The 17,544-nt window shown below is 38.8% G+C and overlaps 2 protein-coding genes across 3 annotated transcripts; both read left to right on the top strand.

The window, feature by feature from the left end:
• The first annotated feature begins 1,577 nt into the window (after positions 1–1,577).
• On the top strand, positions 1,578–4,079 carry LOC110872833 (GDSL esterase/lipase At5g03820). Of its 2 annotated transcripts, none has more exons than XM_035983188.1 (6): positions 1,578–1,721; positions 1,867–2,136; positions 2,224–2,351; positions 2,953–3,186; positions 3,262–3,517; positions 3,783–4,079. In XM_035983188.1, the coding sequence occupies exons 1-6, from the start codon at positions 1,670–1,672 to the stop codon at positions 3,974–3,976; spliced, it is 1,134 nt and encodes a 377-aa protein (XP_035839081.1). In that variant the 5' UTR covers positions 1,578–1,669; the 3' UTR covers positions 3,977–4,079. The 2 variants fall into 2 exon arrangements, with proteins under 2 accessions (XP_035839081.1, XP_035839080.1); XM_035983187.1 differs by having other exon boundaries at positions 1,834–2,136.
• Positions 4,080–10,786: 6,707 nt separating this feature from the next.
• Positions 10,787–15,827, top strand: LOC110928169. Its single transcript, XM_022171334.1, has 2 exons — positions 10,787–12,131; positions 12,271–15,827. Exons 1-2 carry the CDS (start codon positions 10,787–10,789, stop codon positions 15,825–15,827), a joined length of 4,902 nt encoding a protein of 1,633 aa, XP_022027026.1.
• The last annotated feature ends 1,717 nt before the right edge of the window (positions 15,828–17,544 follow it).

The following is a 17,544-nucleotide window of genomic DNA, read 5'->3' as shown; positions in this document are numbered from 1 at the left end:
AGAACCAATCTGGTAAAAGACTATTGTGAATTAGATGGTTGATCCATATAATGGATACTCAAAGTGTTGAGAACCATATTCATTGATATGATTAGTTGAATCATATTGGGCGTAACTCGTTTCAAAATGATCTTCATGGATCTTAGTCATAAGACATTTTGAATAGGTATGACCATTGTATCCTTAGACCTGCGGTGCATACTAGAACTAACTTAAATGAATGGTTGCTCTTTGATTCTATCTAACGCTGTACGTAACTGGCAGTAATAAGGATAGTTTTGGGAATGATCTGAAGTTTAGTGGGAGTTGTTTGTAGCCAAAGGGATCTGTACTTCTATACTTAGAAGAAAAACACTCTGGCGCCTTTCGTTGATTTGAATTGGTGTTAAACGCGTGGCCACGCTCGAACTAGTGATAGTTTGATAAACCACTTCAAATCAGGAACGAAATTAGAAATGGTTGAATGATATATGAGAATGAATTGGATCCATGTCTCATGTTCAACAAGTGTTCAATACAGAGGGATAAATGAGTCGATAACCAGGGCTATAATATTTGCATAACCAAAGGTTTGATTAGTGCAAAGAATTAGTTGACATAAATTTGTCATACCTTGCCGGGGGCAATATGATGCAGCTAGGCACCCACTATTGTCTACATTGAAACTTAATCGGCCAATCGACCAAGTGGGAGATTGTTGGATATAATGTTCAATTGTCGATTAGAATTCAACGTTACCGTCAAGGTACGACCCAAAGAGTTACACTTTGGGCAACGAACATTTAAATGTGTTTTAATCGTTAATAACCGCATCACGAAATAATAAGCGTAATAAAAGAAACGGGTAATTATTTAGAATAATTACGGAGAGACGGATTAATATTATAATTAATTTGTTAATTATAATTAATACCAGATAAATAAATATGTATATCCATATTGTTAGTTATTAGATAATTAATAATAATGAGAGATATTATTTAATTATGAGATAATTATGGAGGAGTTGTGATTAGATTACAATTCCTAATCCTTGTATATCTTTAATTTGAAAAGAAAAAGGATTTACTAATCATTCTCAAATAAAACTCTCAAATCAAATATATACGGAACTTTAATTAATTGAAGTATGGGATGCTTCTAAAAGGGTTCAAAAAGAAACAGAGAGTAGAAAAAGGGCATACGAACTTCATTGACTTTTTGGTTCTTGTTCGTTGCAAAAGGAACCAAAAAGAAAGAGGATCAAGAAGGTCTAATTGATTCTAACTTTTAAGTTCGTGTTTCTTCGATTACGCAAAAAAAGGTAAGTGAAGTTTTTGAACTTTATTTTTCTTAGTTTAAAAGTTTCGTTTGAAATTGTTTCAAACGAACAAATATGATTTCGTGGTCAACGATCATCTAGCGAGATCGTTCGTTGAACCAATGTGTCTTTCTTGGATGTCACGATTCTTTAATTTTATTATAACCTATTTTGATTGTAAAGAGATCATTGGTGAAAACGGTTTAGAACCGAACCTCGTGTACATGTTTTCCGCTGCATTCAGTTTGTTTGACAAATTGACTAAAATTATTTTCTAAAATTACACGAAATCTCCAACATGTTGTACTTTTCATTTTGCTGTATCTTGCATTAGATTGTTAACCTTCAACTATATATATATATATATATATGATCCGGACCACTTGCTCTGGAAAGACCGTGTCAACGGCGGCCGTAGAAGGTGAGAATTTTCCAATCTTGGTAGTAGTGGTAGTTGTAGTTAAGGAAGGTGTTACAAAAATCGGAATTTACTTTCATCATCACTCTTTTGATTTGTTATTTTCATGCTATAGAAATGAATCAAGCATTTTGGCATATTGGTTTAGGACTGGACAAATTGTGGGAAAGAAAAATGAAGTATTTTGGGCATCGGTTATTAATTCTAGTTTTTATATTTTCTGTTGTGGTCTCCTTCATCAATGGTGATCCTCTTGTTCCGGCCATATGTATCTTCGGTGACTCGGTAATGGACACTGGAAACAATAATCATCTCAAAACTTTGTTTAGAGCAAACTTCCTTCCTTATGGAAGAGATTTCGAAGCTCATAAACCTACCGGCAGGTTTTGCAATGGAAAATTGGCAGCAGATTACATTGGTACATTATTTATTTTTATTATTCATTGTCTTTTGTTTAACTACTTAAAAGCATAGAGTCTTCTTATTTTTTATTCCTTATTACCAGCTGAATACATAGGATTTGAAACATATCCACCACCTTATCTGAGTAGATCCAACGTATCACTTCTCCTAGGCGGCGCCAACTTTGCCTCTGCAGGTTCTGGTTATGCACACCAGACAGCAAGACTATATGTAAGTAAGGGTGTAAGGGGTGCTCACCTAAGAGGTGAGTCCCCTCTCTTATGCCCAACCAATCCTCGTGTGCCACGTCAACTCCCCTCTTAAACTCCCCTAACACCCTAAATTGATGGCGGCACTCCTCTCTTAGGTGACTTGGTTTTTTATTAAAAAAAAAAAAAGAAAGAAAACTTCTCATTGGTCCACTCATCCTCTCTCCTCCCTCTCTCTTCGGTGAATCCCCACCCATTTCACTCCCTCTCTCTACCTCACCTAAGTGATGGCGGTGTCATCCCCGCTCGGCAAGAGGGGTCCCCGATGGGGTTTCGGTGGGTACCCCGCCCACCCTAATGCTTATTCTTCTCTTTAACTGTATTGTATTATTAATTAAAAACCATATTGGTCAGCGGACCCAGGATCTATATTCACCGTTGGTGCTTGTATGCCTTTTAACTTGACATGCAGATTTTCGGATCTGTATAGTAACCAGTAAAACTGGGAGATAATCATGACCGTAAAACACAGCTCAATAACCAAAGTATTCAGACCCACTTTACGTAGACTTTGGTTGTCTGATGTAATTACCCCACCCCACCCCACCCTTGGTTTGTTGCAGAAAGCGATATCTTTACCAAGGCAGCTATTGTATTACCAGGAGTGGCAAAACCAAGTGGTTGGTATGGTCGGAAACGAGAGAGCAACGGCCATATTTTCCAGTGGAATTCACATTTTAAGTGCAGGAACCAGTGATTTCCTCCAGAACTACTACATCAATCCTGCTTTGAAGAAACTATATACACCTTCCAAGATTGCACACATTCTTTTGACATCATACTACACCTTTGTAGAGGTAGGTAACCAACCTTGCATCATATCTTCTTGCAGAAAATTATTAGATGATAACCAGTTAATTTGTATTCTGTAGAATCTTTATGAATTAGGAGTAAGGAGGATCGGAGTAACAACGTTACCACCAGTGGGATGTTTGCCAGGATCCATCACGGTATTTGGTTCCGGAAAAAATGAGTGTGTACATAGGATAAACAAGGATGCCGTGATGTTTAACAACAAGCTAAACGATACGTCTCAAGATCTAGTAGCCAATTATCCGGACCTAAAGCTTGTCGTCTTTGATATCTATCATCCTCTTCTTAATCTAATCACAAAGCCTAGCGATAATGGTAACATTTTATTATTATTTGACCATCAATAACACATTATTGTCGTTTCTGACTAGAAAAGATATAAATAATGTTACCGTCCATATTAATCAATACTTTGGGTTAAACGATCGAGTTTGATTCATTTAAACGATTGACTGGGTACGTTTGTTTGAGAATCGGAAATGAGTGAAAACCAATATGTGTGAGATGTTACTAGGTCGGTACGCTTGTTTGTTTGTAAAACTTGCGGTGTTCTTTAAACAGCTGCTAACCCATCGTGTAGGTTTTTTTGAGTCAAGAAGGGGCTGTTGTGGAAGTGGGATAGTAGAGACTTCTTTGTTTTGCAATGCAAGGTCAATTGGTACATGTTCAAATGCAACAGGGTATGTCTTTTGGGATGGATTCCATCCAACTGAAGCTGCAAACCAAATCTTGGCACAAAATCTACTTGAGCAAGGGCTAGGCTTAATTTCTTAGTCTACAAGGTGTATTTAGATTCCAGTATGTTTTTCTCATTCATTCGATTGATTGATGATTGTATCTTCTCAAACTACCATAATAGAAATTATTAATTAAATTATGCGCCTCTTACATGTATGTTTAGGTTTGTGTATAATGTCAAGAGGTCCAATAAGAGGCTATGACCCAGTCGGTGATACTTGTTTAAACATTCAATTTGTTTTTCGTTGTAATGGAAACAAAGTTTATAGTAATATTCTCCACAAGTGATTTTAGATAAAACTTCAAACCTTGTCAAAGTCAACAATCGGCAAGAGTAAACCAGTAGAAAAACTGTGCAATGTTGCGTTGACAACAAACTTTAACACGGTACTCATTTTTGTTAGTATATCAATCCTATCGGAATATACTGTATGGCACCTGTCCATTGATTGGGTACTTTAACGTTATAGTATGGTAAAACTTTCTTTAAGCTATAAACAAAACTTGAGAATGTATCAAATAAAAGAAGAACTCCCTAAGTAAAAGTAAAAATAAAAATAAAACAAGAACTTCTCAAGTAAAATAAAATAAAAAGAAAAGAATGAAAGAAAAGAAAATTGCCAACAGTAAAACAATACATAATTATTATCATATTATCTTCAACGTAAATGTCGGTGACATTTATAACTTATGCCCTCCTAATTATTTACAACTTATGTCCACCAACTTTTTTTCCGGCCCTTCAAGTTTCATATTTGTTTGCTTCAGCCTTCATTTCAACAATTTGACTACGTAATTTAACTACAAAAATAAATAACAAACAAAGCTACAAAGTTAAATACTAAGTAAGGTTTCTCTGCGTTTTATATTCTAATAATAATAATATTTTTAATACATTGGTGTTTGTTTTTTCAGATGCAAAAGGTCTGCAGTCTGCGTACCATATCTGCAAACGTCTGCACGAGAAGAGGTGGATCAAATGTCTGCGGAGTATAATAAAAAGAGTGTTTGATTATCTCACCTCTTTACCCCACGTCTCCAAACTTTTTTTTCCCTTTCTCTTCTCCCAAAATTCCAACTTAACATCAAACACTAATCACAAATCATTAATTTTACATCATTCACTTTCAAAAATTCAATCTTCAACACAGATTTCAATTTCTCCAATTCTGTTTCTCTTCTCCCAAAATTCCAACTTAACATCGAACAGTAATCACAAATCATTAATTTTACATCATTCACTTTCAAAAATTCAACCTTCAACACAGATTTCAATTTCTCCAATTCTGCATATGCAATTAAGATCAGAAACGAAAAAAAAACCTACAAAAGTAACTGATAATTAATCAAGAGGTCAACGTTTAACGTTTAACTGTTTAACTGGTATGGAATAATTAAGACTATGATGAATGCGAACGGGTTCTTTTTCTTCTTCAAGTTCAACTCAAAAGAAGGGATGGATAGGGTTATGGAGGATGGACCATGGTTAATAAGGAATTTGCCTATTGTGCTTAATGTTTGGAAACCTTCTGTTAAGCTGGTTAAAGAAGACATAACATCAATACCAGTTGGGTTAAGTTACATGATGTTCCTATAGCGGCGTTTTCAGAGGATGGGCTGAGCATGATCGCTACAAAGGTGGGTAAACTGAGAATGTTAGACTCGATACGGCAACAATGTGTGCTGACTCGTGGGGTAGGAGCAGCTATGCTAGATTGTTGATTGAAGTGAATGCTGAACAAGAACTTAAGGAAAATTGTCACACCCCGGCCGCGTATAACATGCAACCGCGGCGGAAACGCCGGGGAGTGTTGATGGACAGAATTAATTGTTTCATAACCATGGAAATTAAAGTTACATTTTATTAATCAACAAACGTGTTAAATTGTCTTCAAACAGGAAATAAAGAGTTTATAACATAATTAACTAAGTCTATCTTCGCTTTTATATCTCTAAGGCACAGGTCCGCCCTAGTATCGCAATCATCATCCTAAACAACAGCTCCTGAAAACACATGTGAAAGTAGGTACGTCAGCATAAAAATGTCTGTGAGATACATAGGTTTTGTGAAAATGGGATTCATGACTTAAGTTTTAAGAAAACGTTTAATAACAGTCAGTCATGAACCTTGTAAATTGTTTTACCTTGTAAATCATTTGGAAAACGATAAAATCAGATGATATGTATAGATAAATGTAAGGTTAAACGAATAACCAAGTAAACTGAGTTGAATATGATAAGTTGTTTGTAAAGCAATGTCTTGTAAAAAGTATGTTATTTGTATAATGTAACACCCCAAAAATATAAACCCTTATATTATAAAGTTCAAAAAGTTAATAAACAAGAAATTACCAATTAAGAACTTAACCCAGTTAAATTTTAGTCTTGAAATAACTCATACTATGGTTAAAACACTTGAAGTTAGAGAAAATGGTAGTCAAGGGACTAAACTTGTCAAAAATCGAAAGTTTACTACTAATTGTGACAAAACCAAACCAAACACACCAAAATTGGTGTGTCTGGTCGATCAAGGAGAAGAGGGGCGAACAGGAGCTCTCCAAACCCTAATTTCACAACTAAAATCTGCAAATTGAAGCCTCAACCTCGTTCCAAATCAAGTTCTAAACACGAATTAGCAAACCCCTTGTTGTAAGGATCAAAAAGGTATGTAAAATCTTGGCATTTTGATCCATCACAATTCTAGGTTAACTTTGAAAAACTGAAATTTAGCCTAGATATGTAATGCATGGATGAATCTTGAAGTAATTTGATATCTAGGATTAAACCCTATGTGATTTCTTATCAAAACTTTGCATCATGTTTGTAAGGTTTGGGGGTTTACATGTGGGGAACAAATGGACTTGAAGGAAACTTGGTGAATACTAGAGATTTGACTCTTGTTCTAACAAAATCTGAATTTGTGAAATGATTCAGAAATATATATGTCAAGATGTATGTAAAAACTTGTTAAATAAAGTGAAATTAGATGTTAAATTTCATGCCACGAACTTGGTAACGATTGTAGGAAAATCTGACCCGCTAGGTGTTTGTTGAAATGCCTAAGTGAGGACTTAAATGTTAAAATTTGGATAAAAACGCAGATTTGATAATGGTCCATAATGATGTGATTATGGTCATGAAAAGAGTTCTAAACATGTTGTGAAAACTGAATTTTCTAGGCAAAGAGTCCGGTTCATCTAGCGGACAAGCCGAGGGGAATTCACGAGGAAAAGGCGCGCTCTAAAGGTACGAAATTTATTGTTTCGTTACATTATACCTTATTGTTAGTTTTATGTAGTTAATTTTGAAACACGACAACCAAGATTTACCAATACGTCACGAATATGACTAGTGTCTTAAACAAGTAAATGGGTCAAAACAAGTGAAAATGCATGAAATCTTACATATCCGTAATGGTGTGTAAGTTTAACACCCAAACGGGTCATACAAGTTTTAGTAATAAGCACGAAGCATGACACTATTATATAATGCGTGAATTACATGATGGGTATGTCGTGTAACGAACACCATACTCAAATTAAGAAACCTTGTTCTTATTATAGGAGCTAAGGTGCAGATTCGATGCATGAAAATAGTATAAACAATTAGATAATAAGTCTTGTAATCTAGTGTGTAAGTCGATTTCGTAAGCATGCCCGCTCAAGAATAGTTGAGTAATATCATAAGCCAAAAACAAGAATGGAGAAATAAGACCAGGCGCTTAACAAATTATGCGAAATAAAGCTGTTTTGATGCATAAAAGAATTAGCAAAACTGCATCAGAAACGAGGGAGTGATGTGCAGGGTTTACCGTAAATTACGGTGGTACCGTAATTTACGGTGGCTTGCAAATCTGTTACGGTGGGATCCTACTGACTTACGGTAGGCTCCAAATTACCCAGATCCCACCGTAATTTACGGTGACACCGTAAATTACGGTGGAGCCCAGTTTTGATGAAATTCTTACTTCTTGATTTGAATAAGTTATCGATCCTAATCCAAATACGTGAATCCCCATCGTCAATAACACTAATGCCTGTTTAAAACATTAGTTTTTCAGGTACTCAAGAAGGAGGATGGTGATCAAGCAAACGAATCGAACCGAACACTCAATTAGAACGCTTCCGCATCCGATCTTTTGTTCTAAAAACTATGTAAACTAATGGTAGTTATTGTCTTGAATATGGTTTTGTAATAACAATACATGTATGATGTGTCTCGATATGGTTAAAACGCTAAAAGTTTTTGTAAACTCTCAAACATTTGGGAAATCAAATGCATATCGTTATTATAAATCTTGTGCTATAAACTGAGTGTTACAAGTTGGTAATCAGAGCTTAAGGTTGCCAATAAGTGTTCGGTTCGAGCTTGATCAACATCCGGTAAGAGTAATTGCTTAAGTAAAATTTAAGGAGTATAGAAATAATTCACGAACAAATATGCATGGAAAAGAGTGTGTAAACACACTCAAACACAAGAAAAGCATGAAACAAGAATAATAGAATCAAGAGTGTGTAAGCACACTCAAACACAAGAAAGGCATGAAACAAGAATGATTGAGTCAAGTTACGAACTTGATCAAATCGAAACAAGTAAAGCATGTATTATAAATGAAATGTTTAACAATGTATGTAAACATTTCAGTATCAAAGATGGCAAGCGGAGGTGATGGTGATGCGGTGCCAAGAGTCACCGAACAAATGAGAATAGTGATTGCCGAAGAGGTTGGAAAGGCGATCGAAAACAGTTTGTCGAACTTCATTGATAAAATCCAAAATACGGTTTTATCAGTGGTAGAAGAGAGAATCAAGAAGCTAGAAGATAATTCAAATCTAGCAAAGGAAAAATCTGGGGAACGAAAACCTTGTTCATACAAGGAATTCATAGCTTGTAAACCACCTATATATAATGGGGAGGTTGATCTAATCGTGTGTCAGCGATGGATAGGCGATATCGAGGGAGTATTCGAGAGAACCCACTGTGATGAGAATGACTACGTAGCTTATGGCACGGGTCAGTTAAGAGGTCAAGCGAAAGACTGGTGGGATAATAAAAAGAAGGAGATTGGAAGCGAAGCGGCCAAGGCCATGACATGGGAGGAGTTTAAGACACCGTTTCTTAAACACCACAGCCCTAAAGCGGTAATAAACAAGATCAAGGAAGAGTTCATGCAACTCAGACACAAGGGTGAATCCATAGACCAGATCACGGGGATGTTTATGGACAAAATGAAGTTCTGTGATGATTTGATAACGAACGAAGAGCAGAAGGTTTATTACTACCATAACATGCTAAGCGCAGAATATAGGGAGTTCAAAACCCCTTCAAAGTATGAGACCCTTACCGAGATTGTCAATGCCGCTCGGGAAAGGGAGATTGAGCTGAAAAAGAGTATAGAGCGGAGTGAACGAAGGGCACAAGACATAAATCCAAGCCCTACCAAGAAAGCAAGAACGAATGAAACGACGAAGAAATCAGATGCAAAGGGCGGTACATCAAATTGCAAAATCTGCGGCAAGAATCATAAGGGTGAATGTCGCTTCAAAGATAAGCCATGTCCCATATGTCGAAAAACGGGACATATGGCTATATCATGCCCGGAAAAAGTGACCGTTTGTTACAACTGTTACCGAACGGGTCACAAAAGATCGGAGTGCCCAGAACTAGCAGGAAAGAAAGAAGGGCAAGACTCGAAAGGTGAAGCCCCAAAAGCCAAAGCAAGATCTTTCCAATTGACCGCTGCTGAAGCAAAGGTCGAACCTGACATGGTCTCAGGTATATTCACTGTAAATTCAATTCCTGCACGTGTGTTATTTGATACTGGTGCGAATAAATCCTTTGTTTCATATGGGTTTATTCGGCACCCTTCATTTGTTCTAACAAAGTTACCTATGCCTTTAGAAGTAGAGATAGGTAATAACAAAAGCTTTATTGTTTGCGATGTATGTGAAAACTGTACGATAAACATTGATGACGAGGAATATGCAATAGACTTGATCCCGATGTCGATGGGAGAATTTCAAGTGGTAGTGGGAATGGATTGGCTATCCCATTACCACGCAAAAGTGGTTTGTTTCCGAAAGGAAATAAAACTAACGTCTCCTAGCGGAAAGCAAGTTACGATATATGGAGAAAAGGGAGGCAACCTGGTGATATGCACAATGCTAGAAGCTCGCAAACTCATGAAACATGGATGCAAGGCCTTTATGGTATATGCGAGCGAAACGGAAAAGGAACTCCTCAAAATTGGGGATGTACCGGTCGTGCGAGATTATGAAGACGTGTTTCCGGAAGAACTACCGGGGATACCGCCAGAACGGGAGGTAGAGTTCGGAATTGAGTTGATTCCGGGCGCGAAACCCGTGGCCAAGGCGCCATACCGACTTGCACCGTCGGAGTTACAAGAATTGATGTCTCAAATTCAGGAATTTCTTGACAAGGGATTTATCCGACCGAGTGTGTCTCCGTGGGGCGCACCAGTCTTATTCGTGAAAAAGAAAGATGGCAGTATGCGCATGTGTATCGATTACCGGGAGTTAAACAAACTCACGGTGAAGAATCGATACCCACTCTAGTTGTTAATTCAAGATTTAGGGTTTGTTTCGTTTGTTTCTTGTAATCGCCGCTCTAGTTGTTAATTCAAGAACCCTGATTTATTAAACTGGTAGTCACTGATTGCGGTTAACTGAGATTAGTTTAGCTAGATTGGTGCTAAGGTTTAATCGATTTGCTAGGGTTTATAGGAATTAGGGTTTTGTCTTTTGTTGGTTGCCGTCAAGATTTGCTAGGGTTTTACGTGCATGGTGTGTTACGGATACAAGATTTGAGAGAGTTGCTGTGGTCACGATGGATGATCGGAAAAAATCGGAAGGAAACATTCATGACGGTCGGTTCAAACCGCCGTTACCAGTCCCGGGTTTAGCGAGCAAAGTGGTAAATATTGAGGGATCAATCTTGGCTCCACGAAGGGGTGTAGTTCAACAGTCCAAGTCTGATCCGAAGCATATAAACATAATTGACGAACTCACTAAAATTACCGTACCAGTTGAAGTGGGGGAGAAGAATGCTGAAACATCTAACCAGAATGGTGGTACTATCAACAAAGGGCAGACATATGCGGAGACTTTATCCACTCTTAAGCCAACGCCAAAGGTAAATTTCCGGTACTTGGAAAACAACAAAGCGGTAGAAGATGAGGATGTAGATGTTACTATTCCGGTTGCCTCTGTCAAACAGGTTCAGGAGCGTTTTAATAATGTCCTATTTGGTTATTTCTTGGGAAAACGTTTAGCTTTTCCAGTTGTCGAGTACTTCGTGAGCCACAGATGGGAAAAATATGGATTGGATAAGTGCATGATGAATGGAAAGGGTTTTTTCTTTTTTAAGTTCAATTCGAAGGAAGGAATGGAACAAGTTATGCAAGACGGGCCATGGCTTATTAGAAACATACCGTTGTTTTTGAAACAATGGTCTCCGAATACCGAGCTGAAAAAGGAAGAACTAAAAAAGATTCCAGTCTGGGTTAAGATGCATGATGTTCCACTGGCAGCTTACACGGAGGATGGACTTAGTCTGATTGCTTCGAAGGTGGGTACTCCAAAGATGCTAGATAATGAGACGACTAGAATGTGTTTAGATTCGTGGGGTCGAAGTGGTTATGCGAGAGCGATTGTGGAGCTAGATGCGGATAAAGAATTGAAGGAGAGTGTCTCTGTAGCGATCCCAAATGTGGAAGAAGGCGGATACCTTAAAAGTAAGATTAGGGTGGAATATGAATGGAAACCACCACATTGCAAGTCTTGCAATGTGTTTGGTCATGGAACAGAAGAATGCCCAACTGTAGCTAAGGAGGTGACCGAAAAGGGGAAGCATGACCAAGAAACAACTGATGATCAAGGGTTTAAGAGTGGTAACAATAGGAAAAAGGGAGGGAAATTTAATATGAAAGAAAAGCAGAAATTTATTTACAGGCCCAAGAAATCAAATGAGAAGCTAGAGTCCGTGAAGCCGAGTTCAACTAAAGGGCCGAGTAATTCCAGGGGGCCGGGCGTCCAAATAAATAATCCTTTTGATGTTTTGAATACGGTGGAGGATGAATGGGGGTCGGAAACGGAAGAGGTTAGACTTAACCCGAGAATGGGAGGCTATGATTTTATGGATGACACACAACCGACTAACGCGAATAATACAGGTGCAAGCACACCTGCTCAGGAGGTTGTTAATGGATAGTTTTGCAGCATGGAATGTTAGGGGTTTGAACCACCCCCTTAAACAAAAGGAGGTTCAAAATTTTGTGAGTAATAATAACTTGCAAGTTGTCGCTATTCTAGAGTCGCATGTTCAAGTTGCCAATTTGGATAGAGTTTGTAAAAACGTTTTCCGGAATTGGGATTGGTCCTCAAATGGTAGTTTGTGTGATAAAGGTACTCGGGTGATTGTTGGCTGGAATGTGGATAATGTTGATGTTGTGGTGTTGCATGCTACTAATCAAGTTATTCATGTTCAAGTTCGGTTGAAGAAAGATAATGCCATGATCAATGTCTCCTTTGTTTATGCTAGTAACAATGATCAACAAAGAAAGCAGCTATGGGAATCGTTGAAAATGCATAAAGGGGTGGTTAATTCGAGCCCTTGGATAATAATGGGGGATTTTAATGTGGCGCTGAATGCTAAAGATAATTGCATGGGGTCATCGTGCATGACTACGGCCATGAAAGACTTCAATGAGTGTGTCAAGAACCTTGAAGTGTTGGATGTTAGAGGCCATGGAATTCATTATACATGGAGTCAAAGCCCGAAGAAAGGTGTTGGTATTCGGAAGAAATTGGACCGGATAATGGCTAATGTTAGTTTTGTGGATAAATTTGTCGATGCTTATGCGGTGTTTCTTCCTAGTGGCATTTCAGATCATTCCCCTCGTTTGCTTAAACTTCAAATGGCTCATAAAACTAAACCCAAACCTTTTAAATTTACTAATCTTTTGACTCACAAAAAGGAGTTTTTAGAGTTGGTTTCGAATGGGTGGGCTGTTGAGGTTCAAGGTGTGCCTATGTTCCGAGTTGTTAAGAAGTTACGGGGTCTTAAACAACCGATGAGAAGCTTGCTTAGAAAACAAGGGAACATCCACAAAAAGGTGATCGAGTTAAAGGGGGAGTTGGATTCTTTGCAAAGTAAGGTAGATGCTGATCCTTTTAACGTGTTACTTAAAGAAGCCGAGTCGATTTGTGTTAACAAGTATTTGGAAGCTACTATGGATGAGGAGAGATTTTTGAAGCAAAAAGCTAAACAGAAGTGGCTGGATGTTGGGGATTCGAATTCAGCTTTTTTCCATAATGTTGTGAAATGCCGAAATCATGTTAATAAAATTAGTGTCATTAAAGATACTTCTGGGAATGTTTATGAAGGAGATGAAGTTTCTACTGCATTAGTTAATCATTTTCGGGAGTTCCTGGGTTCGAATAGGAGCATGGTTAACCGAGTTAACCAAGATATCTTCTCGGCCACGTTAAACCCGATAGTTGCAGATTCTATGTGCAGACAAGTGACCCCGGAAGAAGTTAAAGCTGCTATTTTTTCGATAAATGAAAACAAGGCACCAGGGCCTGATGGTTATACGTCCGAATTCTTTAAGAAATCGTGGCCGATTGTTGGTGATGAGGTAACAATTGCAATTATTGATTTTTTTGAGTCGGGGAGATTGCTTCAGGAGATAAATCACACGTTTCTAGCTCTCATTCCTAAAGTCTTGACCCCGGGAACTGTAACCGATTACAGACCAATATCGTGCTGTAATGTGGTGTATAAAGGTATTAGTAAGATTCTCACCAGCAGGATTCTTGAAGGGTTAGACAGCATTATAAGTGAAAATCAATCAGCGTTTGTGCCGGGAAGAAGGATATCGGATAATATAATGTTGACTCAGGAGTTGATGCACAACTATCATCGACAAGTCGGGCCTCCCAGATGCGCCATGAAAGTGGACATTCAAAAAGCATATGATACGGTTGATTGGAGATTTTTACGTGATATTTTGCATGGATTTGGTTTTCGTCAACGATTTATATTGTGGATTATGGAATGCATTACGAACACGTCGTTTTCCATAAGTGTTAATGGAAATATCTACGGATACTTCAAAGGAAAGCGTGGTTTGCGGCAAGGGGATCCAATGTCTCCGTATTTGTTCACTATGGTCATGGAAGTTCTTACACTAATGCTCACCAAAGCTGCCACCTTTGATTCCTCCTTTAGGTTCCATAACAAATGTGAGAAGCAGATGATAATTAATGTGTGCTTTGCGGATGATCTATTCTTATTTGCTAGAGGTGACTCGGGCTCGGTTAAAGTTATTATGAGATCTCTAAAGGAATTTGAGGAGGTGTCTGGGTTGGTTCCTAGTAATGCAAAAAGCTCTGTCTTCTTTTGCAATATTCCCATATCTACAAGGATCAGGATCGCTGAATTGGTGCCTTTTGAAGAAGGGAAACTCCCTATTAGATATTTGGGAGTTCCTTTGCTCGCTTCGCGATTGTCAGCTAGAGATTGCAAGGCTTTGGTGGAACGCATGTCAAAACGAATAAATGACTGGAAAAACAGATTTCTTTCATTCGCTGGTAGATTGCAACTGGTGCTTTCGGTCCTGTCTGCGATTCATGTGTATTGGGCATCGGTATTTATTCTGCCGGTCAGTATTATAAAAGAGTTGGAAAACAACATGAAAAGATTTCTTTGGGGGCAGAGTATGGGGTCTAAAAGCAAAGCTAAAGTGGCTTGGAAAGAGGTTTGTATGCCGAAGTCGGAAGGTGGGTTAGGCATAAGAAGGATCGTGGATGTAAACAAGTCTTTAATGGCGTATCACATCTATAGTATCGTTTCTGGTAGGAAATCATTATGGACGAAGTGGGTGACGTTGTATAGACTTCGGGGACGAAGTTTGTGGGATATTCCGGTTCAAGCTAGCTCCCCATGGGGCTGGAAAAAATTGTTGAACTGTAGGAATGGGATTCGGGATCACATATGGGTTAAGATTGGCAATGGTCAAAGCACTTCGTTGTGGTTTGACAAATGGTCGAGTGATTGCCCGTTGCAGCAACTAGTTACGCCGCGTCAAATGGCTCGACATGGTTTTACGATCAAATCTAAAGTGACAGAGGCTTTTATTGATGGCAGATGGGAATGGCCAGAAGAGTGGAGAAATGAGTATCCGGTTTTGTTTCAGCTTCGTCCTCTATCTATATCGGATATGCAGGACAGAAGATTATGGATGAATTCGGATGGCAAGCTGGTTCCCTTCACATCGAAAGAAGTGTGGAATGTTATTCGGACTCGTGAACAACCAAAGTTGTGGTCGAAAGTGGTGTGGTCGTCGTTTAATATTCCAAAGCATTCGTTCATGTGCTGGCTTATTTTTAAGAAAAAGCTTTGGACTCAAGACCGAATTATGAGGTGGAATCATTTAGTTACGGGATCTATGAATCTGATGTGCTGTTTGTTATGCCAGTCAGATTTAGAAACTCATGAACATCTGTTTTTTGAATGCTCTTATTCGAAATCAGTGTGGCATAAAGTAAGGCATAAAGTAGAGATGAACTCGATTAAAGAGTCTTGGGAGGAGATTTCAGCTTCGTTGATTGCGAAAGAAAACTCGAAATCGGTTTTTGCTGTTACGAGTAGATTGGTGGTGGCAGCCGCGGCTTATATTATTTGGAGTGAACGGAACGCGAGATTTTTCAGTAACCGGTTGAGACCTCCGGAACAGCTGGCTGATAGAATCGTTAGTACGGTTAGAACAAAGTTATTCTCATTCAGGTATAAGCAAACCTCAAATGTCAAGCGTTTTATGGAAGCGTGGAAGTTGGATAAAGCAGACTTTTTGGAAGAAGACTGAAGATCAGCGAGTTTTTTATTTCGTTTGATGTTTTTGGTTGTGTTATGTGGTTGTTTTCTTGTTGCACTCTTTAGTGGTATGTCACTAAGAGAACTAGAGGGTATTTTCAGCCTTCTACTTGTATGATTTTTGATATGTTATAAAATCACCGGGGTAACCCCTTACCCAAAAAGAATCGATACCCACTTCCAAGAATTGATGATTTATTTGACCAACTACAAGGAGCAAGTTGGTTCTCCAAAATCGATCTCCGATCTGGTTATCACCAATTGAAAGTCAAGGAGGAGGACGTACCAAAGACGGCTTTTCGTACGAGGTACGGGCATTATGAATTCCTTGTAATGCCCTTCGGATTGACCAATGCACCCGCGGCATTCATGGACCTCATGAACCGGGTTTGCAAACCCATGCTAGATAAGTCGGTAATTGTATTTATCGACGACATTCTGGTATATTCAAGGAGTGAAGCCGAGCACGTGTGTCATTTGCGGGAAATATTAGACACACTCAGACGAGAGAAGCTGTATGCAAAATTCACGAAGTGTGCTTTCTGGTTACGGGAAGTACAGTTTCTTGGGCATCTCATTAGTGCTGATGGAGTACTAGTAGATCCGTCAAAAATAGAAGCTGTGTCGAAATGGAGCCCTCCAAGAAATCCCTCGGAAATCCGAAGCTTTTTAGGGCTTGCGGGATATTATCGGAGATTCATACAGGATTTCTCCAAAATTGCCTTACCATTGACCAAATTAACTCGTAAGGAGGAAAAGTTCGTGTGGGGCATTAAGCAAGAAGAAGCTTTCCAAACACTCAAGGAAAAATTGACCCACGCTCCGGTACTGACCTTACCGGAAGGGACTGAAGACATGGTGGTTTACTCGGACGCTTCTCAATTGGGGCTCGGGTGTGTATTACCGCAACGAGGCAAGGTCATCGCCTATGCCTCGAGGCAATTGAAGATTCATGAAAATAAATATCCGGTTCACGACTTAGAATTAGCGGCGGTGGTGTTTGCCTTAAAGATATGGAGACATTACTTGTACGGAGTAAAGTTTACGATCTTTACCGACCATAAAAGCTTGAAATATTTCTTCGACCAGAAGGAATTAAACATGCGGCAAAGGCGGTGGTTAGAAACCGTCAAGGACTTTGATTGCGAAATACATTACCACCCCGGTAAGGCCAATGTAGTTGCCGATGCGCTGAGTCGCAAAACAGATTATACCCCGATACGGGTACAATCAAAGCAACTGGTTGTGACTTCAAGTTTACTAGAACGAATTCGAGAAGCACAGAATGAAGCTGTAAAGGCGGAAAACTGGAAAAAGGAAAGAATTATTGGTCAAGTTAAAGACCTTGAAGTGGGCAGTCACGGCCTAAAGACTCGTTTTAATAGGGTCTGGGTCCCTAACACATGTGGAGTTAAGAAGCTTCTACTTGATGAAGCTCATAAATCCCGTTATTCCATACACCCGGGAGCGACCAAAATGTATCATGACTTGAAGCAAAACTATTGGTGGCCCGGAATGAAGCGAGACACTGTGAAATACGTGGAAAAGTGTTTGACATGCCTACAAGTCAAGGCGGAACACCAAAAGCCGTATGGTAAGCTCCAACCTTTAGAAATTCCGGTTTGGAAATGGGAGCAAATTACGATGGACCTATTGACCAAACTGCCTAAAACAAGTCGTGGTTTTGATGCTATTTGGGTAGTCGTGGA

The sequence above is a fragment of the Helianthus annuus genome, chromosome 14, assembly GCF_002127325.2.
Source record: "Helianthus annuus cultivar XRQ/B chromosome 14, HanXRQr2.0-SUNRISE, whole genome shotgun sequence".
In the NCBI taxonomy this organism is placed as follows: Eukaryota; Viridiplantae; Streptophyta; class Magnoliopsida; order Asterales; family Asteraceae; genus Helianthus; species Helianthus annuus.
Note: the sequence above shows the minus strand (reverse complement) of the source record. Positions and strands in the feature narration are given on the sequence as shown.

Bases quoted from the DNA above. Each gene is read 5' to 3' on its own strand.
- LOC110928169 (XM_022171334.1), top strand. From the start codon at position 10,787: ATGGATGATCGGAAAAAATCGGAAGGAAACATTCATGACGGTCGGTTC. The intron at 12,132-12,270 runs GTGCAAGCACAC...TCGCTATTCTAG, and splicing joins GACTAACGCGAATAATACAG to AGTCGCATGTTCAAGTTGCC.
- LOC110872833 (XM_035983187.1), top strand. From the start codon at position 1,670: ATGATCCGGACCACTTGCTCTGGAAAGACCGTGTCAACGGCGGCCGTA. The intron at 1,722-1,833 runs GTGAGAATTTTC...TTCATGCTATAG, and splicing joins GTCAACGGCGGCCGTAGAAG to AAATGAATCAAGCATTTTGG. The intron at 2,137-2,223 runs GTACATTATTTA...CCTTATTACCAG, and splicing joins ATTGGCAGCAGATTACATTG to CTGAATACATAGGATTTGAA.